This window comes from Camelus ferus, chromosome 11 (assembly GCF_009834535.1).
Source record: "Camelus ferus isolate YT-003-E chromosome 11, BCGSAC_Cfer_1.0, whole genome shotgun sequence".
Lineage (NCBI taxonomy): Eukaryota > Metazoa > Chordata > Mammalia > Artiodactyla > Camelidae > Camelus > Camelus ferus.
The window spans coordinates 1202296-1228141 of NC_045706.1; the positions used below are offsets into that span (position 1 = coordinate 1202296).

The 25846-nt window shown below is 61.6% G+C and overlaps 1 protein-coding gene across 1 annotated transcript; it reads right to left on the bottom strand.

Moving 5' to 3' along the window:
- Positions 1-25731, bottom strand: LOC102513547 (janus kinase and microtubule-interacting protein 3). The gene is given in 22 exon segments (XM_032490623.1): positions 1-90; positions 777-849; positions 2724-2789; positions 4019-4222; positions 7950-8027; positions 8109-8177; positions 9003-9068; positions 12089-12142; positions 12305-12403; positions 13353-13451; positions 14720-14782; positions 16186-16269; positions 17128-17256; positions 18247-18375; positions 20526-20585; positions 21387-21422; positions 22374-22505; positions 23302-23448; positions 23948-23986; positions 23988-24068; positions 25520-25641; positions 25644-25731. Coding segments are annotated over 21 exon segments (1896 nt in total). The 3' UTR covers positions 1-90; positions 777-798.
- Positions 25732-25846: the final 115 nt, after the last annotated feature.

Sequence of the window (25846 nt, forward strand, 5' to 3'; positions counted from 1 at the left end):
CAGGGATGAGACACAGTGTCTCGTTCTGCCTCCCAGGCGCCCGCTGCTCTCCGGTCCAGCTGGAGGAAAGGGGTCCGGCTCCTCTGGGGGCTGGAAGAGCAGAGACATGGGACACTCATCAGAGAGGCCACTGGGCCAGAGGGACAGGCTGGAGGGACAAGGCCGCAGGGAAAGGACGGCTCTGCTCCCGAGGGGAGGCCCCTGGAGATGGCAGGATGAGGTCACACCCCACCTGTCCTCTCATCTTGTCTGGGAAGGGCGCAGTGCTCAAGCTTACCCCTGTGGCCTCGCTCTGAGAGCCACGGGGATGAGGCCACAGCTTAGCACAATTGTGACATCGTGAACGAGCCCAGCTCATTGGGAAAGCGGGCATCTCTGCTGAACCTCAGGGCGACCCGAGCTTGCACGTGCTACCACGGAAAGGACAGAGAGACGCGAAACCGGCAGCTCTGCCTCCTGCGAGGTGCCCAGGGCAGAGAAACGAGCTGGCTTTGTGCAAGCACATCTCTCCCCAGGTAGGTCCCGTGGGAGGGGGTCCTGTGCCCTCCTCCCTTCTCCTGGAAGGCCAGCGCCCCTTCCCCTCTGACGATGGCAGACCCCTCTGGGCCCTGACCCCAGGGCAGGCACTGCAGTGGCTTTGTGAGGACCTTTGGCAGCCCTGGCTGTTGCTATCCGGACGTGCCTCCTGCTTACGGAACCGCAGGCGGCAGCTCCCCGGGCTGTGCGGGGCCCATGCGGGGCCGTGCTGGTCCCCAGGACACAGAGAAGATACTCACCACGTCAGGGCACCCAGGCGAGCTATGACCAGAGAATGAAAGCTAAGGAGAAAAATAAGAACAAAAATAGAAACTGAAAAGGAAAAGGGAGGGCAGAAACATAGAAGGAAAGAAAGAGAAAAAGGAGTTTGTAGCGCTTCTGGCAAGAAGTAACGTGTGATCGCAGACAGGGCGACGCGGGGTGCCCGCCAGGGTGGGGAGCAAAGCCTGTGTGCTGGTGTCCAGCGGCTTAAGGGTCGTGCTGCCCGCGGGCGCCGTGAGGACGCCTGGGTCTAGAGTGACGGTGCTGCCACCTCCCAGGGGACCTCGCTCGGGGGACCTCACACCACCCAGAGCCCAGCAGTCGGGAGGGAGCCTCTGCTGGTCATCTCGCCTTTCAGGGGCTCAGTTTCCTCCTCTGGGTGGGGTGGTGGGTGGGAGGGGGACCGGCATCTGGACCCGTGGCCAGAGCAGCTGGTGAGGGTGCTAACTGGCTATAATGAGGGTGAGAGTCTCACAGAAAGACGTGCCAAGTGCCAGGCAAACACCAGGACTGCCTGACAACGCCTTGGTCTCATTCCCCTTATAAATGACCAAGGACAACCAACACGCTGAACAGACTGCACACCTGGAGCCCCATCTGGGGGTCGGGAGGGGCCCGGCCGATTTAGACACAAGAGAAAATCTGGCTGTGGCACAACTGCCTGGAAAAACAGAGCTCCTCCAGCGAGACGGAGAGTAAACACCCAATTAAAACAACCCCAGCATTTAATACAAACAAATGCTCCTGCTTCAAGATGCGAAAGGAAACAGACATTCATTCAGGGGGAGACGGCACCGTGGCGGGGCTGGAGCCCCCGGCCTTCCCAGCTCCTGCCCACGGCCTGGCGTCCACCGGGCAGCCACGGCCTTGTTCACGGGCACCTCCCTGCTTTGCACGGTTAGGGGCCTGTCACCGGCACCAGCACTGGATTTGCAAGTCACTGCCAAGACTGCTCAGCACATGGTGGTGAGGTTCCCAGGGAAGGGGCCAGTGTTGTCACCAGGAGTGGGCTGGGCAGGGCAGGGGAGGACCGGCTGGAGGAGCTGCGGTGGGGACGGCCCCTCTGTCCTGCAAGCACAGAGCCCCTGTGGCTGTGGCCCTCTGCTGGCTCCTCCCAGGCAGGGCCGAGGATGTGCAGCCCATGGGGGTCCTGTGCAGACCCCAGCCTCCTGCCATCTCCGAGAGGGGTAGGCCAGGGAGGCTCGGCGAGGAGCCGGCCTTTGTGAGATTTGCCCCACAGGCAAGGGAGATCCCACGATGAGAACAAGCAGTCTGACTGCTAGACGTCACCGAAACACCCTAAACCACAGGGGGAAAAACCGCTCCACAGCTAAGCACAGCCGCAGAAAGAGCCAGGCTTCCCACTGCGCGTGTTCTGCGCACCTCGATTTGGGAGTCACAGAGCCAGGGGTCGGGGGAAGAGCCGGACAGTCCTCCCTGGTCCCGAGCTGCATGGCCCCAAACCAGCTGCACCCCAGCACCCCAGCTTCCTGACCCTGGGAGCCGCTGCGTTACGGACTAGGAAGTGAGAGACTCACACGGGGTGACACCCGTTCTCAAGAGGAGGATACAGCCTCTCAGCAGCTTGATTCTTAGACAATGTTCCGGGGAGCAAGGAGGAATCGTGCGCATCAGCACAGCCAGCGTCCCACCGAAGGGGCCGGGGCTGTGGGTCCTCACATGGCACGACAGCTGGGCAAACGGGCTGGGAGACGCACGGCCCCCAGGGCCACACGGCTGGGTCATCAGGAGGGGCTGTTCCCAGACCCCCGGCTCCCACTCCTGGTCCCGAGCAGACACCACCCTGAAACCTCCTTCTGTCCAGCAACAGCCCAACCTCAGACCTAGCGCTGTGACACCGAGAGCTGCCTGTTCTGTCTCTGTAAGCTCCCTGAACAAAGCCCAGAAATCTGCAAGCGTTTTACCTTTTCCTCCAGTTCCTTTATCTGTCTCTTCTGAGCTTCTATTCTTTCTTCTAATTCTTTAATTCTCTGCAATGTTCAAAGAAGGAAAATCTTCAATCATCAGAATATTTGGGAAACCAAGCGGTAAAAGGGCTTTCACGATTTTCACTCGTGCACTCGGTGGACAGTCACAGGGCAGCTGCCACGCTGGGCACCACGAGGGGGCTGGGGCCTTGGGCTGCCCTCCCCCGGGGGCGTCCGGGAGCCTGGGCCCCAGAAGAGAGGCCGGTGAGCTTGCCTCCGCCCCCTGTGGACATAGGCTTCCCCGGGTCACAGCTTTTCTCCAACAAAAGAGCACGGGACACACTTCCCGCAGCAGGAACGATACCCTCCCCTCTCCTGCCTCTTCAGATCATAAACCACGATGCTGGGAGCCCCGGGAAACACTAAGGACTAGAGCCACCACCCTTCCCAGGTGCACTGCTGCAGCGCGACAAGAGGCGGGTCACGGGAGGACCTTCCCGGCAAGGCTCACATTGTGCTGGGAAACCCTAGTCCGACTTCGGTCTACAAGCCAGTCAGACGCACACTGGCGTGTCCACGCTGGACTTGGATGCCTGTGCCTGGACCGTGGGAGTGGATGAGCTCTGATCACAGCCTGTCTGATGGGAAATGAGGGGGCCGCAGGTGGCCGTCCTCGCACCAATCACGCTGGATCCAGCAGCGAGGGTCCTAGTCGCTGACCAGTCCTCTGGTCAGACACAAGCCCACTGATGTTCACAGTAAACCTGGGTTTACTGGTTTATCTGGACACGGGACACAGCCATAAGGGCTCCTTCCAGGCCATGCCAGCACACGCAGTGGAGCAGAGGCATGTCTTACACACCGAGGCTGTCCAGTCTGCCAGGACCCTCAAGTTAGAAATGGATGGCCCAGACTGGCCCGAGGTCCCCAAGAGCCCATAGGCCAAGAGAAGGGCAGGGGCTGTGCCCTGGCCCATGAGCTGCTGCTCCCCAGGTGACACTTTCACTGCCATCTTACCATTGAGGGAGGGGTCATGGAAGAGACCGGCAGTCAGGGGTCCCAAGAGAGGGGATGTGCCACCCAGAGACCTGGGCAGTATGGAGGGACAGGCAGTCTGGCAGGGGGCCCACCGTGGGCATGGTCACTGGAAGGCACAGCCACTGGAGGGCGTGACCGTGACTGTATGGTAATTAGGGGCGTGGCCTCAGGTGTGGTCATCATGGGCGTGGCCGCCAGAGGGCGTGGCCGCGGGACGCCTCTAGGCCCCGCCCCTGCGCTCCCTGGCCCCGCACCTGCTGCGCCAGCTGCAGCAGCTCCATGCGCTCCCGCAGGATCTGGGCATCGCGCTCACGCAGCTCACTCATGACCTGGCGCTTCCACTGCTCCACGGCCACCCTGAGCTTCTCGCGCTCCTCCTCCGACAGCAGCTCGGCCACCTTGGCCCCGGCCTCCTGCTGCAGGGCGTCGTACAGCATGGCTTCCAGCTCCAGGATGTGCTGGAGCAGGAGGGGACACGTTAGCCCTCACCTTCTCCCCAAGGACTGCCTGGGGGGCTGGGGCACCCTGCCCCGGGGTCCCAACATCTCCAAGCAGCCCACAGAGGGGACTGTTTCCTCCTGTACAGCCTAAATGATGTTCTGAAGAGTGAAACGGTCCAGGGTAATTATTTCAACAGCGCTCCCTCCCCCGCGATGTTTAATGGGCAGTGACACCGCAGTGACAGAACTCTCGCTTCACGTTAGCATTGGGGATGTCGCGCTCAGCAGAATTTGAGACCAGAGGCGGACGATGGCCAGATGGGTGGCGGGCTAGGTGGGTGTCCTTTGAGGAAAGAACAAAGGCGGCTTCCTTTGCTCACAACCTTCATCAAACCCTGGGCTTATGAGTCGCAAAGGAGGAAGCGTGGTGCCCACAGGGCATGTCTGCAGTAACCACAGAGGGGCCAGGCTGCCAGCTCTGTGGTCCCCAGTGCCGCCTGTGCGGGGGTGACTTGTGTCCCCAGAGGTGCATTCAAGTCCTAAGCCCTGAAGCCTGTGAATGTGGATTATTTGGGAACAGGGTCTCTGCAGATGTCATCCGGTGCAGATGGGGTCAGACTGGATTAGAGGGCCCTGATCCACTGACTCTCCTCTTTAGAAGAAGACGGGGGAGACCACATGACAACAGAGGCAGAGGTGGGGGGATGTGGCCATAGGCCCAGGGACACCTGGGCCCTGAGGAGCTGGACGAGGCAGGAGGACCCTCCCCGAGAGCCTCACAGGGAGCGGACCCTGCCAGCATCTTGATGCCAGACTTCCGGCCTCCAGACTGAGACACACACCTGCCCTGCTTCTCCCTCCTCATCTCTCTCCCTCTGTCTGTCTGTCTGTCTCTCTCCCTGATGCCTGCATATAAGGCCTCACCTGCCCTTCGAGGCCCCATGTGCCCGGCCTCTGCCCTCCTCCCAGCTTCTTCACCTCACCCTCCCAGGTGATAACCCTAAGGATGCCCACGCCCGGGGCGCCCGGTGGGTGCCCGTGCCAGTAAGGGCTTCACCGCCATGAAGCCCTCCAGTCCCCACCCCTTCCACGAGGCCAGAGCTCTTGTCAGCTGGTCCTCGGGTGAGCCAACTGAGGGTCTCTGAGGAGGCAGCTGGGCCGAACAATGCGCACAGGGCCCTGCAGGGTGGGGGAGCGGGGCTCCGACACCGCGGGGGCTCCGGCCCGTAGTCCTCACCCTGCACTGCGTGGGCTCCAGCGTGCCAAGCCCCTGCACCGCGGGCCCCAGCCACACAAGCAACGCGGCCCCCGTGCTGTGACCCAGCAGCCGCAGCACAGACCTCATTTTCCACCCCTGAGAACCGAGCCGTTTGACCTGGGGTATGTCTAAAGCTGTTCCTCAGGAAATTTCATAGACACCATCTGAAAAATTCAAATTCTTCACATCTTCCCATCAAAAATGTAACCTCTTCAGAAACTAATGCTTCCTCCTCTTCAGGCAAAATGACTATGGAGACTCCCTCCGGCTGAGCAGATCTTTTAGGGAAAGGCGGAGGAGGGCTGCGGACCTCACTTGTGTTTTATTGTTCTTGACAACCACAGAATGAACTGTCCCCAGCTGTCAGAGCCAGCCACATCAGCTGCTGCTTCTTAGAGCAAAGATAAGCTTCAGCTTTAAAATAAAGGCAGCGAAGCGCGGGGCTTAGAGCTAACACCACAGTGGCTTCACCCCAAGCCTGGTAGCAGGACATGGAGGTGACAGGACCTTCCCTACGCGTGAGCGTGAGCGTCAGGCCACCTGGAGGACATCTCTGTGCGCACGGCCTCCCCCCAGCCTTCATCCTCGTCCCTGTGCTCACAGCTGCCCTGGACAGCCCCTCAGCCACACAGGGACCCCCCCCCCCCTTCAAAACCCAGCTGTCCTTCTTGTGCTCACAGACAGGGACTGTGTGAAGCCCGGCAGGTTCCCACAGGCCTGCCCCCCACTCCCAGGGCATCCCAAGGCCGGTAGGTGCCCTGCTCCTGCACCAGGTTTTGTGAATGGCAGAAAAAATGGCTAATTGTCCAGCAGGAAGTGCAGGTTTAAATATGGAGTTAAGAAAACCACGGTGGGACAGCAAACATGCAGCTTTCCTGTCGGAATTGGGGGAAGGGGGCCCCCGACGGCATCTCTCACGGAGGGGGGCAGTCATCACCATCATTGCACAGGGAGGGGACCCAGCACCACCTGGGGGCCCCCGACAGCATCCCAGGGCACTGTGCGCAGGAGCCCCGCTGCCTCGCAGGGCAATGTGTCCTGTGGTGCAGGTGCGTGTGTGTGCTCGGGTGTCCGTGTGTGTCATAAAGCCATCTCTCTGAGCTCATCTGCAGGGACCCATCTTTTCTGCATGGGTGTCCTACCGTAAATGCCCGTTCCTGAGGCTGTCAGCCGAGCAATGCCTGGGTCCTGCGGTGATGCTGTCCCCGCCCTGCTCCAGGCGAGGATGCAGGAGCAGAGCACAGAGGACATAGGCATGGGGGGCTCGGAGCCGCGCAGCTGCCCCTGCGCACTGCGAGCAGACACCCCACCTGGCACCTGAGAGGACTGGAAACATAGATCTGGGCACAGATTTCTGGGAAGGCCCATCAGAGCTGACTCAGCTCTCTCTCCAAGGCCACCTCCTGTGTGGTTGTTCCTGCAGGTGTCAGGCAGCCAGCACTGCCACCTGGCAGAGGGAGCACCCCAGCCCCAGGAAGCCCACCATAAACTCCAGCAGAGCCCCCTACTGGCCTTGCGGGGCCCTGATGGGACAGCAAACATCAAGCTGCCACCTCCCTGCTGGGCAGTCCCAGCTGCCACGGCACAAGCCCGCAGTGCACACAGGCTTATCCTCCCCACATCTCTGGGGGGTGGGGATTAACTCTATTTACCGGGTGGCCCAGTCACTGACCTCAGGCTGCCCGCCTGGGCCACAGGACAGCTTCCCCTGACCCAGCGCCACGTCGCGCTCCACAGTTGGGGGCAGAGACACACATAGCCAGGAAGGGCTGTCCAGCTGGGTGACACGGGTTCCCAGATGTGACCCACTGCTGGGAGGGAAGTGTGGGCTGTGCCCCTGCAGGAACCCCTCCAGCCGGGAGCCTCTCCCGTGCTCACCTGGGGGGCAGGGGGCTTAAAGGCATCCTGGATCTGGCGTCACCGCCTTGAAACAGGAAGGCTGCTTGAGGCTCAAACGAACTTCAGTGAGGACTGACTTCCAGGGATGGAGATTAGGTACTCTCAGCTCTCAGGGTTCACCCCAAGCCCGACATCCCTCCAGGTTGGAGGTGGGGAAGCAGTTTCCCACGGGGCAAGCAGATGTACAAAGGACTCGTGCAACTTGCTGGGCTCGGTGTAGACGGGCAGAAGCAGGAGTCCCTGGCGGGACAGCGTTCTGACCGACACAGCTGTGTTTGTTTCATTTGTAAATGCAACGTTTCAATGAATCCTGTTTTCTCAGCTCATTTCAAACACCCATTTGAGTTCTGCGCACGTGCCTGCATTCCTGGGCCGAGGGTTGCTGACGGGGCAGCAAGGTGTCCTCGGAACTCACCAAGCGAGGGGTCCCCAAAGGGAGAAATGCAGAGAGTGACCCCCGCTGGTCGCACTGGGCACAGGCTCTTCCCAGGCGAGGTCTGAGACACAACCCTGGATGTGTGAACAGCTTTTCCCTTTTCTACCCCAAATCCCCCACCGCGGGGGTTCTGGCAGCCCTATTTCTCTTACCTTGTGAGCATGGTCCAAGGACTGTTTCCTGTAGTCCAGCTCCTCATCCAGGTAGCCCTTCTGTTTACTGAACAGCTCCTGAAACACAAGAGGACCTGCGTCTGGGCCTCACATAGCCGACCTGGTGACGCAGGGCCGCGTGGCCAGATGCGCACCAACCTTCTCGCTCTCCAGGTCAACCATCTTCCGCTGCAGGGCCGACTCCGTCTCTTCAATCTGCTGGAGCCACTAGGCACAAACAGAAAATACCGGTGACAGTGAGCCCTCAGGTCGCCATGCAGGCACCAAAGCCACCTCACCTCTCCCAGCTCTGGGGACAGCCTGAGGGAGGTCTGGCCCTCCTGGTCCTTCCCATCCTTCCTCCGGGAGGGGAGGGCGCAGCCCTCGCGGGGAGTGGGTCTGGGCCGGCGTCATGGGCCCGTGGGCCAGCATGCAGGCCAGGTCCAGGCCCCACCCCACACCCCCGCCTGGTGTCCAAGGAGTCTGTCCCCGCCCTTCCCCAGGGAGAGGAGGGATGCTAGGTGCGGTGCAGCGGGAGCAGATGCACTGAGACCTCTGCCCCACGCAGGGAGGGTGGCCTGTTCTCCCGAAGTCCCGACCCCTGAACTCCGCTGGAACACCCCCTCCACGTCCTGTGGAGGCCCATGGGAGGAGGCGCTGACAGCTGGCCTACCAAGCAGGCTCTGGCTACCAAGGAGGGACCAGGAGCAGACGGGCGGCACTGGGAGCAGAGGAGGGTGGGAGCCCAGGTGGGCCTGGCAGCCCCCAGAGGAGGGTCCTGGCAGGTCAAAGAGAATGCTGAAGTTTCACAGACCTACCACAGCTCCCAGCCTCCGGGGGGAACCGAGGCAGAGCTGGCCTTGGGGAGAGGTCTGGCTGAATCTGACACTTGCAAACATGTATGGTGGGTGGGGCGCTGTCTGCCCTGTGCGTGTGCCAGACCTCCCAAGGCGGGCAGGATCGGGGGACACCCTGACCCGGCGGCCCCTCCCACAAAGGGACACCTGCAGGGAGCCCAGCCCTCCTTCCCTGAGAGCATCCAGTCCCTGTTACCTTTTCGGCCAAGGTCAGGACCGTCCTGGCTTGTATGACGACCACTTGCTCCTCATTGGTCAGATTCTGCACCCAAAAGCAGAGTACACGTACGGTCAGGGGAAGTGCCTTCGGGGGCGGTGGGGCCGAACGATGGGTGAAAAGTGGGGCTGACGGGACAGGTGCAGGAGGGCAGGGTCACAGCTAAGTGTGGCTTTCACTAAAGGCCCTCCCAGGAGTCCTTGATCCTCTGTGCTCTCGCCCTGCTGGCTGGGGCGGGGTGGGGGGAGGTGTGAACTCTCCATCTGCCCCCTCCTGTCCCCTCGCTGCTGGTGACCAGGGTCCAAGTCTGCTGACGCAGAGCAGGGCCGTGGGGTGGCAGAAGGAGCAGGCATGCTTCCCCTCTCTGTCTCTGTCAGGATCTTTATTTAAAGCCAGCTCTGCATGCAGCCTGAACTACTGAAACACAGCTTATGAATGTGGAGCGAAGATCAAATGCTCACAGTATGAAATGACTGCCTTCCCTGCTGTTCCGCCTTTTTATGCATGTTTTATTCATGCCTCCTGCCAGAGAGCCCACCTGGGCAGTCCTTCTAGGCAGAATGACTCTGGCTTTGGGGCCAGGGGGCAGCCTCAGAGGATGTGCCACCTGCGTCAGCACCAGGGTGGGGGCTGGGCTGTCCCCACTGTTGGGTCCCAACTTGTGGGACAGCCAGGAGGGGGGTGGGGGCAGCAGAGATTGGGGCAGTGAGGAGCCCGCTGGGAATTCTGAGCTGAGAGCGGCCCCCACACCCCAGAACTTCTCTGATTCAAGGTCACCTGCTCAGAAAGCCCTGCCTGCCTCTCTCCCTCTGATGTCTGAGCTCCCCAAGGGCAGGGGTCTCTCATCGTCCCCTACTCCGGCAGCAGTCAGCACAGGGTGGGGGCTGGCGGCCCTGCTGCAGGCACAGAGGCCAGCTCTGCCCTCAGGCACGCTGCACCCCGCCTTGGTCCGGTGATGGGGCGGCTGCCCCTCACACCTCTTCCTCCTGGGGGAACTAGCCAGGCCATCGGCTCCCTCCTCCCAGGGCAGGGCTGGGTCTGATGGGTCGGGTGGGGAGTGGGGGAGGCTGAGCAAGGGGCTCCAGGGTGGCGAAGTGAAGACCTGGACGTGGTTGGACCGGGCAGAAGGGCCTGCGCGGCCCCGCCTGGTGAGCAGCCGGCTGGGCCCTCGCTACTCCCTCCCAGAGGGGACGGTGGCCTTGGCCACGTGCTGCCTACTCCACCCTCGCAGTCCCTGCTGCCTCCTCCTTCCCTGGGTGACCCTCTGCAGGCCAGGATAGCAGTGGTGAGCACGCTGCTCACCAGAAAGGACGGGGGTCCATCCTGCCCCCCACCAGCCTCTGTACTCCACTCCAAGGGCCCTGACCCCTGAGGAAGCTGAGGTCTGGGGTTCAGGTGCCCCATGGCCAGCTGGGCAGCTGCAGCCTTCTCTAGAGCCTTCTCTGGAGAGAGTGGCCACAGCATCGGTGTGTCCTGGCTGAGAAGGTGATGCGGCCAGATTGTCCCTGTCACCTGCTAGACGTGTGTCTGTGTGTTCAGCAGTGATCATGTGATCACACCTGAAGGGTCACCCCAACAACCCTCCAGGAGCCGCCAAGGGTCTCCACAGGGCACCTGTGCATAAAACTGGCAGTGTGCCCTCCGGTCCCCACCCGCCTCTGTCCCGGGGCTCTGAGGCCGCGTGATGGCTCCGGGGCGGGCCCTCCCAGGGGCGGGCCCTCCCACCGGCGCTCTGGGGTGGGCAGTGATGGGGCTGGGGAGGAGCCCTGAACAGGACGAGGCAGACCTGGGCTCCTCCTAGCCAGCCACGATGGCAACTCTGGGGCCCTGGGCGGGTGCCCTCCGGAGCCTCAGTCTTTCCAGCTGTGAACTGAAAGTTAACTAATGTGGTGCCCAAGAGCTCATGAAGGAAGCCAATACTCAGGAGACCCCAGGGTGTCGTGACGACAGCCTCCTCTGCTGTGGACCAGCGCAGCTGCTAAGGGCCACTGAACTGGAGCAAGGGGTCTGACCGCGGGGATCTAGCCAGGAAAGCCTCCCTGCAGGGCGCTCTCCCCTCGTGCTCCCTCCTCACTGCTTCCCAAGGAAAGGGCGGGCGAGGAGAGGAGGGATTCCTGTCACCTCGAGGCTGCTGGGAGAACAGCTGGCCCCAAGGACGTGCACGAGCACCTGGGTGGTGAGTGAGTGAGTGTGTGAGTGTCTGCATGCATTATATTCTCCACCTACTGCATAAAGCGCACTGATCTGACTTAGTGCCTTGATCTCTCTTGAGAGCAGTGACCAGGAGGGGGAGCTCATCCCGCAGACCATGTACTTGGTAGTATAACTGGAGGGGAAAAGTTCTGGGGTGTGGACTGGGGCCACCTTCCAGCATAGTTGATCCCCCCTCAACGGGCAGGGGCTCAACAAACACAGGATGATGGATGGAGGGTGAACGGAGCATGGACAGAGGCGGACAGAGAGAGAATGGGGCACGGGGGATGCAGATAGAGGACGGGTGGGTGAATGGATGGATGGATAGACGGATGGAAAGATAGACAAGACAGAAGGAGGGTGGCATGAAGGGGTGCAGCCACTCAGTAACTACTATTCTTTTGAAGAGTTTGCAGTAGAAATTGGAACACTGCCATAAATGAGATTTGGGGATTATTTATAGTCTGTCCTTCCTCCAAAACTAAGTGGGAACCGCTGAGTCTGGGGTGTCTAAGACCCTCTAAGGACCCACAGCCCCACCCCTCCCAAAGGTATGGAAGAGCTTAAAGACTGGCAGGGATTCCAGAAACTGAGAACACAGGGCCAGAAGCATCTCTGCTGAAGAATCGGGTGTGGGAACAGAAGCTCCAAACTCCTGTGCCTCCAGGACGGCACAGGAGCAATGTGAGAAAGAGCAGAACTCCTCCCAAACGCCAGGGGGCCCACCCCTAGCAGCTGTGGCAGCGGGAGGGTGCAGGTAGGGCAGGGTGGCTGGTGGCCAGACCACAGTGGGACTCACAGGGGCCCCTGGACCGCGGAGGGTGGTCGGCATGAGGAGGCATGCACAAGTCAGGAGAGCAACCTACACTTACGGCGTTATCCCCCAGAATGTCCAGCTTCTTCATCAGCTCCGTGACCAGGATGTCCTAGAGGCAAGGAGACAGGGCGTGCTGGGAGGGTGCGCCAGCCGGGCGGAGCCGCGGGCAGAGGGGCGGGACCATGCGTGGAGGGGGCGGGTCCGCGGTTGGAGAGGCGGGGCCACGGGCGGGGGGCGGGGCCACGGGCGGAGGGGCGGGGCAGGGGCTTACTGTCACGCCTTCGGCCTCGCAGTACGCTTGGAGGGGGCTCTTCCCCTCCACGAAGGGGGTGTGGTGGAAGTTGATGGCAGGCGACTTCCTCTCCCTCTCCTAGGACAGAGAGAGGAAGGCTGGGCACGCGGGCGCCCCCTCCCCCCTGGGAGGGCTGTGCTGGGGCCGTCCGGGGAGCGCGGTGAACACACAGAGGACACGGAACATGGTCAACATGGTGTTTGTGAAAACGGAGCCCCGGCTGCCCCAGCAGCGACTGAACCCTCCTTGGACCTGCCCAGTGGATGGTCCTATGCTGATGCTGACGTGAGCAGTGAGCTTCCAGCCCAGATGGGCCCTGGGGACCCCGCTCCGTGCCCCGTGCCTGCCAAGAGGCTGAGTAGCCCCCACCCCAGTGCCGAGGTGCTCCTCCATCATGGGTCCCAGGAGGCTGGAGGCTCAGGAAACAGTGTCCCCCATGTGTCTGACCTCAGTGAGCCCTGAGGACAGAGGACAGTGGCTGCGGCTGCACCGTCCTCATCCAGGACCATATGCAGGAGCCCCGGGGGTGGCCATTCCGTGTATGTGGAGTGGCCATGCAGCTTTCCTGCCACCCCAGGGAGGTGGACAGGAGGGCCCCCAGGGGCAGCTCCATCTGGACTCAACCTGCTTCCTCCACGGGCAAGTGGGGGCCCCCAGTTCACACACTTTAGGTATGCGAGGACGCCAGGAAACCAGACAGGTGGCAATGCTGGTGCCAGAACACACCAAGCCAAGCTGGGTCGCAGTGTCATAGGAGAGGGTGTTCATTATTGCCATCGAGGGTCATGACCACCTCGTGACCAGGTGCCCTGAGGGACCAGGACGGAGAGGGAGGCCCGGGAGCTGTTTGCAGGCACTCCTGTTTCGTTCATTTCGTTTCGGTTTTGCATTTGTTTTCTTCCATGCCGGCAAGTGACAGGGCTGGACTCACAGCCCAGGACGGCACCAGCTCTGGGGCAACAGCACTCTGCCCCCTCCACTCACACCCGCACCAGCGCCCATGCCTGTGTCCACGCCCGCAGCCCACCTCCAGCTCCAAGATCCGGAACTCCAGCAGCTCGTTTTGGTCTTTTGCATCCTGGACCTCGTGTTTTAACCGAGCCTCTTCTGTCTCCACTTGTTTAATCTGTAAAAGACGGGCAAGACGCTGGAGCTCACACGAGGTGAATTCCCCAGCTTCCGCTGGCCATCCATGCGGACCACTCCCTGGCCCAGGTCCTCGGCTCAGAGTCCTCACTCCAGTCTGAGCTGCATGGGGCCGTCCTAGTGAGACTGGGTCGGGTGGGGGATGCAGGCGCTATGGGAAGGGAGCCCTGAAGCTGAGGAAGCAGCCCTGAGCCCGCCCAGCTGTCTGAGCAAAGATGGGGAAGCCAAGGGGCCCACGGTGGGCAGAGGCAGTACCATGTCACCGTGCTGCCCTGACCTTGCAGCGGCCAGGACAGTGCTCCTTAGAACCCAGGCTGGTCCAGGGCCTGAGAACACTGTGTCTGATGCAGCTGGGGGCTGGGTCTGCCTGCGGCGCTGTGTGTCACTCTGCATAGCTGGGCCCCTAGGAAGCACCCACAGGCCATGAATGTGACCCTGTGGCCACCGTGCCAGAGAAATGCACAGGCTTTAAGTGTGCACTTGAGTGTTTAAGTGTGCGAACAAGGGCTTATGTGCACACACGAGCATTTTAGCATGCCCATAAGTTTATGTGTGCCTGTGTTATGTGTACAGATGAGCATTTAAGTGGCATGTGAGTGTGTAAGTGTTCGTGTGTGCTTGGGAAGGTTTAAGTGTGCATGTGTTCAAGGGCATATGCAAGAGTTTGCATGTGTGCATGAGGATTTAAGTCTGCACATGTGTTTATGTGCACATGTGAGTGTTTAATCGTGCATGTGAACGTTTATATGTGCACCCAAGTATTGGCATGTGTGCGTGTGCATTTAAGTGTGGGAGGGAGTGTTTTGTGTGCACATGAGCATTTGTGTGCAAGGGTGTTTGTGTGCACCACGGAGACAGCTGTGCTGATTTAAGATTTGTGTGGGGGCCCAAGGGAAGCGTGCAGGTGTTGCTCACCACTGAAGTGAACAGCACCCCAGCATGGCCCTGTATGGGCCTGACGGCTCCAGGTGGGGCAGGTCCAGCCCTTGGCCCCCGGGCCTGGAGTGGAGCCGCTGGTCTGTGCAGGCGCGGGGGCTGCAGCCAGCCTGGCCCCTCTTTGGAAAGGCTGTGCCCCTGAGCCATCCCCCAGGAATGAGAAGCACAGACGGCCCAGCTGGGGGCAGTGGGGGGCCTCTGCCCAAGCCCCAACACCCCGCGTCGAGGGGCCCCGCACATCCCTGAGTGCAGAGGAACCCCTGCTTTTCTCAGGAAGCAGCCGGACTCCGGGACGGCCTAGGGTGGGCGCACCTTCTCGATGAGCTCTTGGTTTCTCCGGTACAACGCCTGCTTCTCTTCAATCCACTTCATATCCTTGAAAAGGGGACAGAATTGGAGACATAAATGCACTGCGGGGTAAAATGCGACGCCAACATTCAAATCACCATTCGGCGCAACAGAGGACTTGATGGAAGAACTCCACACCCTGCTTCCAGAGGGACCACTGAGTCGCGGCTTCCGTCTCGCAGCAGTGAAAACCTAGGATTTCACTCGTTTTTTCGGAGGGTCCCAGATAGAGGTGGACGGCCCCCCAGGCTCGTGCCAGCCCAGGCCAGGTGCCTGTGTGGACGTCACAGGTCCAGGGACCCCAACACGCAGCCAGGGGCTCAGGCGGGTGGGGAGGGGGCAGGTGACCACTTCCCACTCAGGATGCGTGGATGGCGGCAGGCTTCGAGCTCTGGTGGGAAGTGTGTGGGTGCCCCGCTGAGCCTGCCTCCGGGTCAGGCCTTGGTGGAAGTCCAGTGTCCCCAGGCACCCCCTTCCAGATCGAAGCCCTGGTTGTCCCTCCACCACTGGCATTCTGTCACAAAGTAAGGTGTCTCAGACACTGAAACTGGTCCCAAGTGTCTTCTCAGGCAAGTCATCTGGGAAGTTCTTTCCCAGTTTGAAAGACTGGTTTTTGCAATGAAAGGAACCAGCTCCCTCTTCCTCGTCCTGCTTCCCCGCCGCCTGGGCTGCTCTTCTTCCTCGGGACGAACAGCGCAGTGGCAACATCAGACGGGCCCGGAATTTCCCCTCCGAGTCCGGGTCTGCGGAGGCCGTGTGCACACCGCGCCAGACCCCGCGGTTTGGCGGCGGGGGCAGGGTGCAGGCCAGTCCTGTGTGTTCCAGGTGAACGGGCTGCAGGTGCCTCAGCACTGAATCCGGGGCTTCTCCTGTCTGTCTGTCCAGCCGTCCACCTAGCAGTCTGCACACCAGGACCTCTGTGGCTCTGCTCTGCACTTTCCGACCCGGCCCTCTCAACACCCCGGATGTCCTCCAGCTGCGTCCTGGGCTCACCTGGAGCTGTGCTGTCCAGCAGGTTGGGGGGGTACTCAGGCCCCATGGATGGACGCCCTCCCCCAGGATTTGAGGAACCCAGAGGTGGAGGGGGATGTGAGGAGAGTGACCGACAAACTCCTGAGACCTGAAATCTTGTCCTTGCGCTAGGAGGACTGACAGGACCTTGGATCAAGCCCAGAGAGGCCGGGAACAGGAACAGTCAGGTGCGTTCCTGCCCCGTTGGAGGCTTGCTGAGGAATTCCTTTAAATACACATTCCTTCAGGTTTTAATTCTTTTGCTGAGGTATGCTGTTTGTACAGTGAAGGGAGCCAGGATGTAGGCTTCAGTGTGCAGAGAATAGTTTGACCTGCATTCACTCCCACCTGGGGCACTGGGCCACCCCGGGGCCAGGCCCCAACTCCAGCTTCCCGGGGGCGCGGCCCCGCCTGCTCACCTGCCCCTGCTCTGCCAGCGTCTTCTCCAGGTCCTCTATCCGCGTTTGCGCCCTCTGCACGTCTGCCTGTAGCTGCTCACGGGTCTGTAGGATGGGAGGAGACATACATCAAATTTTCTCTAAAAGCCGGGACACACCGCTCTGATGGCGGCTTTCGGAGGGCTGTCTGCCTTTTGGTTCAGCCCGCGGAGAAGTGGCTGCTCTGCAGGGAGTGCTCTGTGATAAAGCCAAAATGCTGAAACATGTGACCTCCTTAGACTACAGGGACAACCTATAGGTTCATTTGGAGAGATTATTAGGGACAACCGTCGTCCACAGGATGAACGAGGATGACTGAGCTGCTGGGTGCTCGCCAGAGGGGCTTGCTTTGGTCTCCCGACAGTGACCGCAGCTCGCAGCCAGGCCCCTGAGCGGCCTGGCCACACAGCCTGTGGGCACCTTCCCTCCCTGCACGGCGTCTCTGCATCTCCTTTCCCGCTTTTGCGTTCACCGTGTCCCCAGAGCCTGTCCCTTGTTTAGAAGACCAGCCTTGGCACCCTGCTGCATGGAAGCCCCCCACCCAGCACCACCTGGCTTCTAGGGGGTCCCAGCCGCCCTCCCGGAGTTGATTTGCTCTCACAGGGTCCAAGCCGCAGGTGCTCCTGCTCCCCCAGTAACAGCTCCCAGGGCAAACGGAAGAGAGTGTTTGGGCCAGCAGGGCTCTGGGTGTGGGGGTGCCCCAATTCGGGGAGGGCAGGGCTCCCCCCACTGGCCCTCGGCCCACCTGCAGCCCCTTCCCAAACAGTGCCCGTCCGCCACCCCGGTGAGCATCCCCGGCCGACTGAGGGCAGGAGAGTAGGGCTGGGCCGAGGGCGCATGGCTCGCGTGTCCCTGCCAAGGCCGGGGTCAAGCGGGGGGAGCCCAGCGGGAGCCGGAACGTCGTGGCGTGGAAGTCAGTTAGACCTTAACTTCTCGCTCTGCGTCCAGCGTCCCTCCGACCTGCTCCTGCAGCAAGGCGTAGGCCCGCTGCAGGGCCTGGTACTCCATGGTCAGCTGCCGGAACCTCAGCTCCGTCTCCTCCTTGGCCATGCCCTGGAAGGTGCGCCGAGACACAGCGTGAGCCAGGCCCCGGCCTGGGGAGCCGCGGAGGTGAGCCCTGAGCCCGGGGTCAAAGGCCGAGCTGGCTGAGTCTCACAAGCCAGTGGCCAAAGCCAGCGTCTCTGTTGGGGCCCACCTGCCAGCCAGGCTGCCCTGACCTGGGGACCCTCCATCCCTGACCAGGCTCTCTGGAGGCTGCACTCTGCTCACGTGGGTCGGGAAGGTGAGCTGGTCCCTGTGAAAGGCTTAAAGCTGGGGGTGGACACACTTCCTCCCCACCCCACCTCACTTGTCAGGCCCCCTTCCCCCATAGGGACCCCCAAGGCCTCCCCCTGGCTGTGACGACACCAGCTGCCCAGGGAGAAGGCGGGGGGCTGCTGGCTGTCAGAGCAGCTGAGGGGGCTGCTGCTCAGAGGAGAGCAAGCCATGTCCAGGAGTGACCAAGGAGTAGCCCTGCCCTGGCCCCAGCTCCCCGGCCCTGTCCTTCCTGGCAGCAGGGGTGCTATCACATCTTGGGTCACCAGACAGGCCCTGCCAGAGCCTCTGCGTGCCCCTGGGCCTGGTCAGGGCCATGGACCATCGGCCCCTCCTTATCCTCCACCCACAGAGGCTGGGCGAGTGTCCTTCTGGAAGCAGGGACTAGGGGTGGGACACCCACCTCTCCAACCAGACGCACCACTTGGCTGCACCCTTGGCATTGGTGCCGGCCCCCCTACTGGGTGGTTCGGACTCCCCTTCGATGGGGCAAGAGCTCTCTGTCCTGCTCTACAAGGGGACAGGGCACGCAGCGGGGGTGAAGTAGATAGGGTGAGTGAGGAGGAAGGGGGCACCAACAGACAGGCAGCCAGCAGGGGGCGCGTTTCTCAGAGTGCAGAACTGTGGATGACTCGGGGTCACAGCTGGCGAGGTGCCCCCCCAGGGAGCAGACCTCTGAGCATGACCCCGCCGCCCACATGCCGGCCCGGAGGCCGCTGGGGCAGTCACCTCCTCCAGGTCGTCGTCGGGGGTGCACGGGGTCTGGTCCGTCCTGTCCGTTTGGTAAGAGATGGACGAGCCGTCAGACTCCAGGGAGGCCTCTTCATCGTAGCCAAAGGCGGTCTCCACGAGCACCGGCTTCTGGGCAGGAGGGGCTGAGTCAGTCCGGGCCCCACCCAGCCCTGCAGCCGGGCCTGCGGGCTCCCTAGGGGCCTCCCTGCTCCCTGCAGTCCCGGCCCTGGACCCTCGCCGCCCCCGGGCGCTGCGCTGGCCGGGAGGTCTGCGGAGGGAGGGCGAGGCGGAGCGGGGGAGGGCACTTCCTGCGTTCCCTGGGGCAGGCCCCAAGGGTCCGTCCAGCACGGGATGGGAAGGCTCGGGGTGGACGCGCAGCACAGGCCCGGCCTGCAGCGCTTCACTCTTTTCTAGTAATTCATTTTGTTGTGTTTAGGAAAGGGTCAGTCCTTGACAGATTGGAATAAAAATAAAAACAAGCAAAAGCAAGTCCTTCACCAGCTAGTCTGAGAGGCCCTGCCTGGGGGCACCGCCAGCCCGGGGGGCACCTCCAAGGCTCCCCTCTTTCTCCGGCGACCCCAGGCCCCTCCTCAGCTCCTCCCCTGGCCCCCCTCCGCCGCTCTCCCCGTCTCCCCTCACTCCGCTGCCTTCCAAAGCCTTAGGTTTCCTCACCTAGTTTTAGCGATAGCACAGGACGCAGGCCGCCACCTCCTCTCAGTCATGCTCAGGGCCCCTCCCTTCCCCTGGCAACTCCGTGAGTCTGCCTCCAGGTCTCCCTGCTGGTTCCTGAGCCAGAACCTTCCAGCGAAACTCCTCCCTGGGCTTCCCAGGAACCCCTGCTGCCCCACAGACCGCAGCTGGTGTTCCCCATCCCAGTGCCCGGCTGCACAGCAGAGGGGACCCAGGGTTGTCTGACCCCTCCCCAGACATCCCACACCCCCAGCCTCCCCTGCTCCCCGTGACAGCCTGCCGGAGCGCAGAGGGCACTTGTGCCGACCGCCTGCCGAGCAGAGCCCTGGCCTCTCCCCACCGTGCTGCCCTGAACCTCCAACCCCTCTCCAGCCTTCTCCACTGAAACGTCCACAAAATGGGCAAACTTAACAAGTGCAGACCCAGCCCTCCTGTCACCTCTGGTCAGGGACTGCCCAGCCGCGGCCACACCAGCCGGCCAGCCTCCCCCGTCACCCGTGCCTGACCACTGCTCTCTCCACATCCCCCCCGTCTGTCTCCCCGACTCCCCCCCGAGCTTCAGGCCCAGAGGTCAGGCTGCCTCCTGGCCCTCCTCCTGCCGCAGCCCTGTCGGGCCCCTTGGCGTTCCAGCTTGTCCACGCTCACCGGCCACCGCGGCCGGCCGAAGTGCACCGTGGCCGAGGCTCCAGGCCTCCTGGGCCAACATCCGGTCCTGGGACCCCGAGCCCGTCCTGCTCACTGGCGGCTCCTGCCTCTTGTCCCCACTCTCCCGGCTTCTGCCTCCCCCCATCTCAGGGAAGCGCCCGGACATTGGGGCTCCTCCATCCGCTGGCCCATTCTTAGTACGGGGCTGTCGGGCCTCAGACAATCTCTAATAACCTCAGTAATCCTGAAGAACAAGGCCCGACAGCCTCACTCCTCCCACGGCCGCCTCAGGGACCAGAAAAGCCCGTATCTGTGCTTAAGGAATACTGACCAGCCTGTGTGAAGACCACCAAAACCAGACAGAAACCCCACACGCTTCCCACAAAGCAGGGCACGAGTTAGGTCCCCGGTCTCCTTGAACAGAAACACCGCTTTACCAAAAAGGGCTGTGTCGCAAAGAGACCACCCCAGGACTTCACATTCCCGGGGGGCGCCAGGGAGGCGCTGCCCCGCAGGAGCAGCCAGGACGCTGGGGAGGCCAGGGGTCTGCAGCTAACGCCTCATATTTTTTAATTTAATTCTTTTTGGAGGGGGAGGCCATGAGGTCTATTTATTTATTCATTATTAGCTTTTTTTTTGAGTGGAGGTCTTGGGGGTTGAACCCAGGATCTCGTGCGCACCAAGCGTGAGCTGTGCCTCCCCCACGCCCCACTCCTGTCATGAATCCCTAACTGCCCTTAGAAATCGAAAGGAAACAAAGGCGGGTTTTTAGATTAAACGACACAAAGAATACTAACTTTGGGTCCTGTTTTGGTTATTTTCCAATAACAATTTTTAGAAAGAATGAAATCATTTTCTCTTCCTTCTGAAGGAAGAGGTTCGTTGCTGTTGACAGGCTTTAAAAACACACGTTTCCCGCACATCAGTGCTTTCTCACGTACCTTGGGGAGTTTCGCCATTTTCTTTCTTTGTTTCCGGAATCTTAAAAGCTTGTCACGCTCCTGCAAGAACCAGTTGAAGAGATTTTCTGAGTAGTTGAACAGCTCCGTCAGCTTCACACACACAGGTTACTGCTCCCGCGCCGTTATCTGAATGCCTGAGGGTGACCGTGGGACTGGCCTGTCGCCTGTGTCATCGGGCCTGCTCAGGGCGCTTTGCTCTGGGGGTCTGGGCGGCGCCTCCTTCCTGTTTGGGCTGGAAGCAGCACTGGCACATCTGGGTGGCCCTGAGCTCACCACGCCCAGGGGTCCTGCAGTCTGGGGTCGGGGTCCCGCGGGGGCAGGGGTCGAGTGGCACACACAAATGGAAATTCGAGAAGGTCGGAGCAGACGTCTGCAGAATGGCGTCCACACGATAAAGATGGACCCGCGAGTGTGTGAGGAGACCGCCGAGCCGGTTCTCTCCAGGGAGCTGGGCTGCACGGTGGGACCATGAGGGGACCAGCCAGGCCCCGCCGGGGTCCACGCTGGGGTCGGAGAAACCCCCGGGGTGAGTGCCCCAGGGCGGGGGTGGGGCCAGCTCGGAACAACCCGCAGAGCGGGCTCGGGCTCCTGCAGGCACCACCGAAGGCCAGCTGGCACGTTCACCGCTCCCCTTGCATCTGCGTGACCCTAACTAACCGGTGAGCATTCTCGGGCACCACAGCGAAGCCTCTGGGCAGCAGCACTGTGATCCCAAAATCCACCCGGAGTGCAGCTGGCCGCTTCTGTCTGGACTGGAAGGAACCCGGGGCGCAGGAGGGCCGGCAGGAGGGCCCCGGAAAGTGGGTGCGGATGTGGGGCAGGGTGCTGAGTGGTACTTACTAACACGCTCTTCACGTAGCCGGCCGTCTCCAGGGTCTGGGAACAGAGAAGGCAGGTTGGCGAGTAGACAGCACAGGCCTCGTCCAGGGAGCCCCAGAGCCCGCCTGCGGCCTCCCCGCTTCCCAAAGCAGAACCTCCTCGCTTCCCTGCCCCCTGCCCTGAGAGGGAGGGTCTTACTTGGCCCTGGCGGTCCTTCCTCCCTCCCTCCGCTGATCCCCCCCCCCCCGAGGGCCCCGCGAACCTGCAGGAGCCTGGGGTGAGTGTGGGGTGTTTCCTTTCCCTAGTGCCTCATGCATTCCACATGCCACACAGGTGACAAGAGTGCCCCTGCTGTCCTGCCTGCTGCCCCCACCCCCAGGGGCACAGGATGGCCAAGGCAGCTCGTTCTGAACTGATCTGACGGTGGAATCAGTCGGGGTCCCCAAAAGAAGCAGAAAGCGCCCTTATGAGGTAATTGGAGGAGGGCCTGAGGAAGGACCATTGGGAAAGCTGTGCTGGGGGTGGTGTGGGGGCCATGGGGAGGAGAGGGCGATGTAGACCCCTATCCCGACGCCCAGAACCTGGCACTGTGTCCTGATTGGAAATAGGACCTTTGCAGGTGCTGGACCAGGTGGGCGAGCATCCAGGGAAGGGGGGGCCCCTGCAAGGACAGGGGGAGATCCGAGGGCGGCCGCGTGACCACTGGAAGCTTCCCTGGGGCAAAGTGCAGCCCGGGAGCGCCTTGACTTTGGATCCCGCCTCCAGGGCTGGGAGTGGCCAGCTGCTCGGTTCGGGCTGACTCGGGGGCCCTGGGCCAGAGCAGTGAAGAAGCGGGTTTCCCAGAGGGCCACCTGGAGCCCGACCACAGGGGAGGGCCCAGGGGGACAGCTGCCGGCCCTCCACCTCCCTCGGACCCCAGGTGGGTGCCAGAGCTGAGGGTGGACCCCTGGGCAGCAGGCGGGGAGCGGGGAAGCGCGGCCGGCGGGCGAGAGTCGCCGCCCGGGTCACCTTAGAGAGTTCATCTATGAGGTTCTGCTGCTCCACGATCTGGAGTTTCAAGAAGTCAACTTCTCTTTCGTCCTGACTTTGATCCAGATCGTTTAAGGAACTGGGTCTCCTTATGATTCCAGCTCTTTGTCTCTGAAAAACCAACCAGACCACAGGACAAGAGGAGTGAAGTGGTCCGACCTGCAGGGGGCAGCTGGGGGTCTTCGTGCCGGTCGCCCCTGGGCTGTGGGCCAGGGGCCTCTCTGCACAGGCTGGGCACCGGCAAAACCAAGGCCTGTGCCCTGACCGGCCCTTCGGGGCACGGCTGTGCAGCCCGGCCTGGGCGCACACAGAGCAAAGCCTGCAGCCCCTCGACGAGCCTGTGTGAGCTGCCCCGTCCAGACGCCGAGCAGGACAGGAAGAGGATTTCTGCAGGGAAGGGCTTCCCGCCTCCCCACACGCTGCTGAATGATTTTGGCTAAACTCTCAGGGCCAGAAGGAACGCACGAGGAACCAGCTAATCACCCGCTCCCACCTTGTGGCTGCGGCTGGAGCGGAACCTCCCAGCCCGGGTGGGGTCTGGCCCGCGCCCATGCCCACCTGCTCACTCCTTCCCCTTCACGGCAGAAGGTTTTCAGAGTTGGAAGGCCGCGCATCCAAGCCCTGGGTGTTGGACAGGCAACCAGTCCAGGGCTGACTTGCTCTGGGAACTCCTGGCGGGTTCTGCACCCACAGGGTCACTCCCAGGGCAGGTGCCGGCGACCCCCTTCCCTCCAGCGCCAGACCCTCACCCCAGGCCTTCCCTCCCAGCGAGCTCCAGCTGACAACGCCTGCCTGCCCGTGAGACCAAAGGCTGGAGCAAGGCCCTGCCCAGAGGCCGGATCTGGTTAGCAAACCTCGGGGAGAAGCTGGTTACAGGAGCGCGTGAGCACCTGCCAGTGGCCCCTACCATCTCCATGTTCTCCTGCGTGACAAACTTTAACTTGTTTTCCATTCGACGTAGCGTGTGGGACAGATCTTCATTTTTGCGACTGAGGCGTTTGTTTTTATCCAGCAATGGCTTGTACTGACTTTCAGCTTCTCTTACACGCTTTAACTGAAAGACAAAGTTAAGGACACAGGGTGATTGGGTTAAAGTGTGACAGATCCAGCAGTCTCCCAAGGGAGGCAGAGCCTCAGGGGCCGCGAGGGGCAGTGGCCTGGGGCGGGCACTCTTAGCCCGGCTGGCAACCCTTGGGGGCACCTAGGGAAGCTCACACCCGGGGCAGCACAGGGTCGCCGGGGAACCTCCGTGGCCGTAATGACTAATGGTGATGGCGCCACTGAGAAGCAAGGTCTTCACACGTCCCAGATGACATGCAGAACTGAGGACATTTTGCCCCAGTAACACAAAGCAGGGATCAGCCAACCAGCGCCCGAGGCCCACAGCTGGCCCCCAAGCTGATTTTGTTCATAAAGTTTTATTGGAAGCAGCCAAGAGGCACACCTTTGACACCATCACTCCTCCTCTCCACGGGGCATGTTGGAAGGGGACGCCCAGCTCCCCCTGCACTGCAGCCGTGGCCCCCAGGCCCCAGAAGCCCCTCCGCCCTCACCAGCTCATTTCTCTCCTCTGACAGCAAGGCATTGCGGTCCCTCCAGCTTCCGAATGATGGCGCTAAGCTCTGCGATCTTAAGCTGGAAGCGCCGAGCATCCTTTTCATCCAACTGCTGTTCCTAAAACAAAAATCAACTGCAAATAACTGTGCGGAGACACAGACATAAGACTTTTGCCAATCCCCACACACCACAGAAACCAAAGCACTTGTGCGTCACGATCACCAGTGGTTCCGAGTGGCTGAGGGTGGGTGTGGACCCTCCTGGGGACAAGCGACTCCTGCCGTAAGGACTGGGGACACTGCAAACTGCGTGACGGGGACAGAACAGAGGAGCAGAAATGTCCAGAAGCGTACAGATGTGAAGGGAGAGGACGTGCAGATGTGGAGGGTGGAGACACGCAGCGGCAGGTGCCCCAGGTGCAAGTGATGCCGAGAAAACACTGGAAACCAGCACGCGGCTGCCAGCGGGCCACTGCCGGCTGCAGCTCCCAGGAAGGGGCCTGCCCTGCACTGCAGGTGTGGGCGTGGCTTTCCCAGCATTACAATCTGAGCACAGGAAAAGATGTCCAACTTAAGATTTTCGAAACTTGGTTTCCCAAGAAGAGTGGTCCCTTAAATTGAGTTTCTAAGAGGTCACTTTGGGAGCCACTGAAACTCCATTCAAAAAGAAACCAATGAAAACATTTTGATCCTGTTTCAGAATCTCTCTGGAGTTAATGGAATCTATCGAGCACCACCAGAGCAGGGACTGGTTTTAATTCAGTTAGGCCATTTATAAGAAGATTATCAAATGTCGTGTTTTATTGAAATGTCACTGTCCTAGGGCTGGCTCAGCTCAAACATGGCTCTGTCCTCAAAGCAAACAGAGGGTGTGTCCGGGAGGGACTGAGGAGCGGTTCCTCATTCAGCAGGTGCAGGAGAGGCGAGGGAGCAGCCCCGGCAGGACCGCATGGAGGGTCCCTGGAATTTAGATCCCCTCCCGGATTCCCAGAACCCCGCAGAGGGCTCTGAATGAGGAGCAGCCAAGAGGAAACGGGCAGTGTCACGCCCCCCCCGCTGTCACGGCAGCTGGAGGCGCTGCAGGAAATGGCATGGTCACAGGAAAAGCCCGTGGGCGGGCCACTGGTGGGGTGAGCGGCAGAAATCACTGCGGGAGGGCCAGAGCCGGAGAGGGGCGCGCAGGGGGCCTCCTTGGTCTGGAGGCAATGCCCTCGCGTGTGCGGGTGGCGATGGGCAGCACAGGTTCATCTCCCACAGCCACGTATGGGGCCTTCAGCCACCTGCGGGCGGCAGCGGCAGGTGTCACAGCAGGAAGCCTGAAGCCGCGGGGGCCCGAGGAAGGCGGCGGACTGAAGGCCAGTGCTGTGCTAGCTTAGCAAGGCAGGAAGGAGACAGGAGTCCCTGGGCCTCCTCAGCCGAGCCAGGGAAGCCGAGGGTCTGTCTGTCTGGCGGGCTGCAGACGTGGCCAGCACCCCCAGGGCAGGGGGCCCGGGCTCTGGACCCCCCGGGGAGCCGCCCGCAGGGCCGCGAGCCGCGGGCAGCTGGCTGGGAGAAGGCGGGGGTGCTTACAGGGCTTCCCGAGTGGTCGGAGGGTCTCCTGCACCGCTGGCCTGAGAAGCTCCGTCTGGGGCTGCCCGGGTGCCGACCCGTCTCTCTGCCCTGGGACAGCTGCTCATCTAGAGCCTCTTTTGGAGCTGCAGTCTCTGAGCATGCCCGGCTTGGAGCCCTAACTCTCTCTCCAGCACGAAGACTGCTCTGTCTTTAAATTTTATCTCCTCCATCTACAAGGAGAACAGAACACAGTCACACAGGCAGGCAGGGCACAGATCTGCGGTTACCATAGAAACAGGCCAACAGCGACACTTGTGCACCAGCCTCCGGGGGCACCCAAGGGCG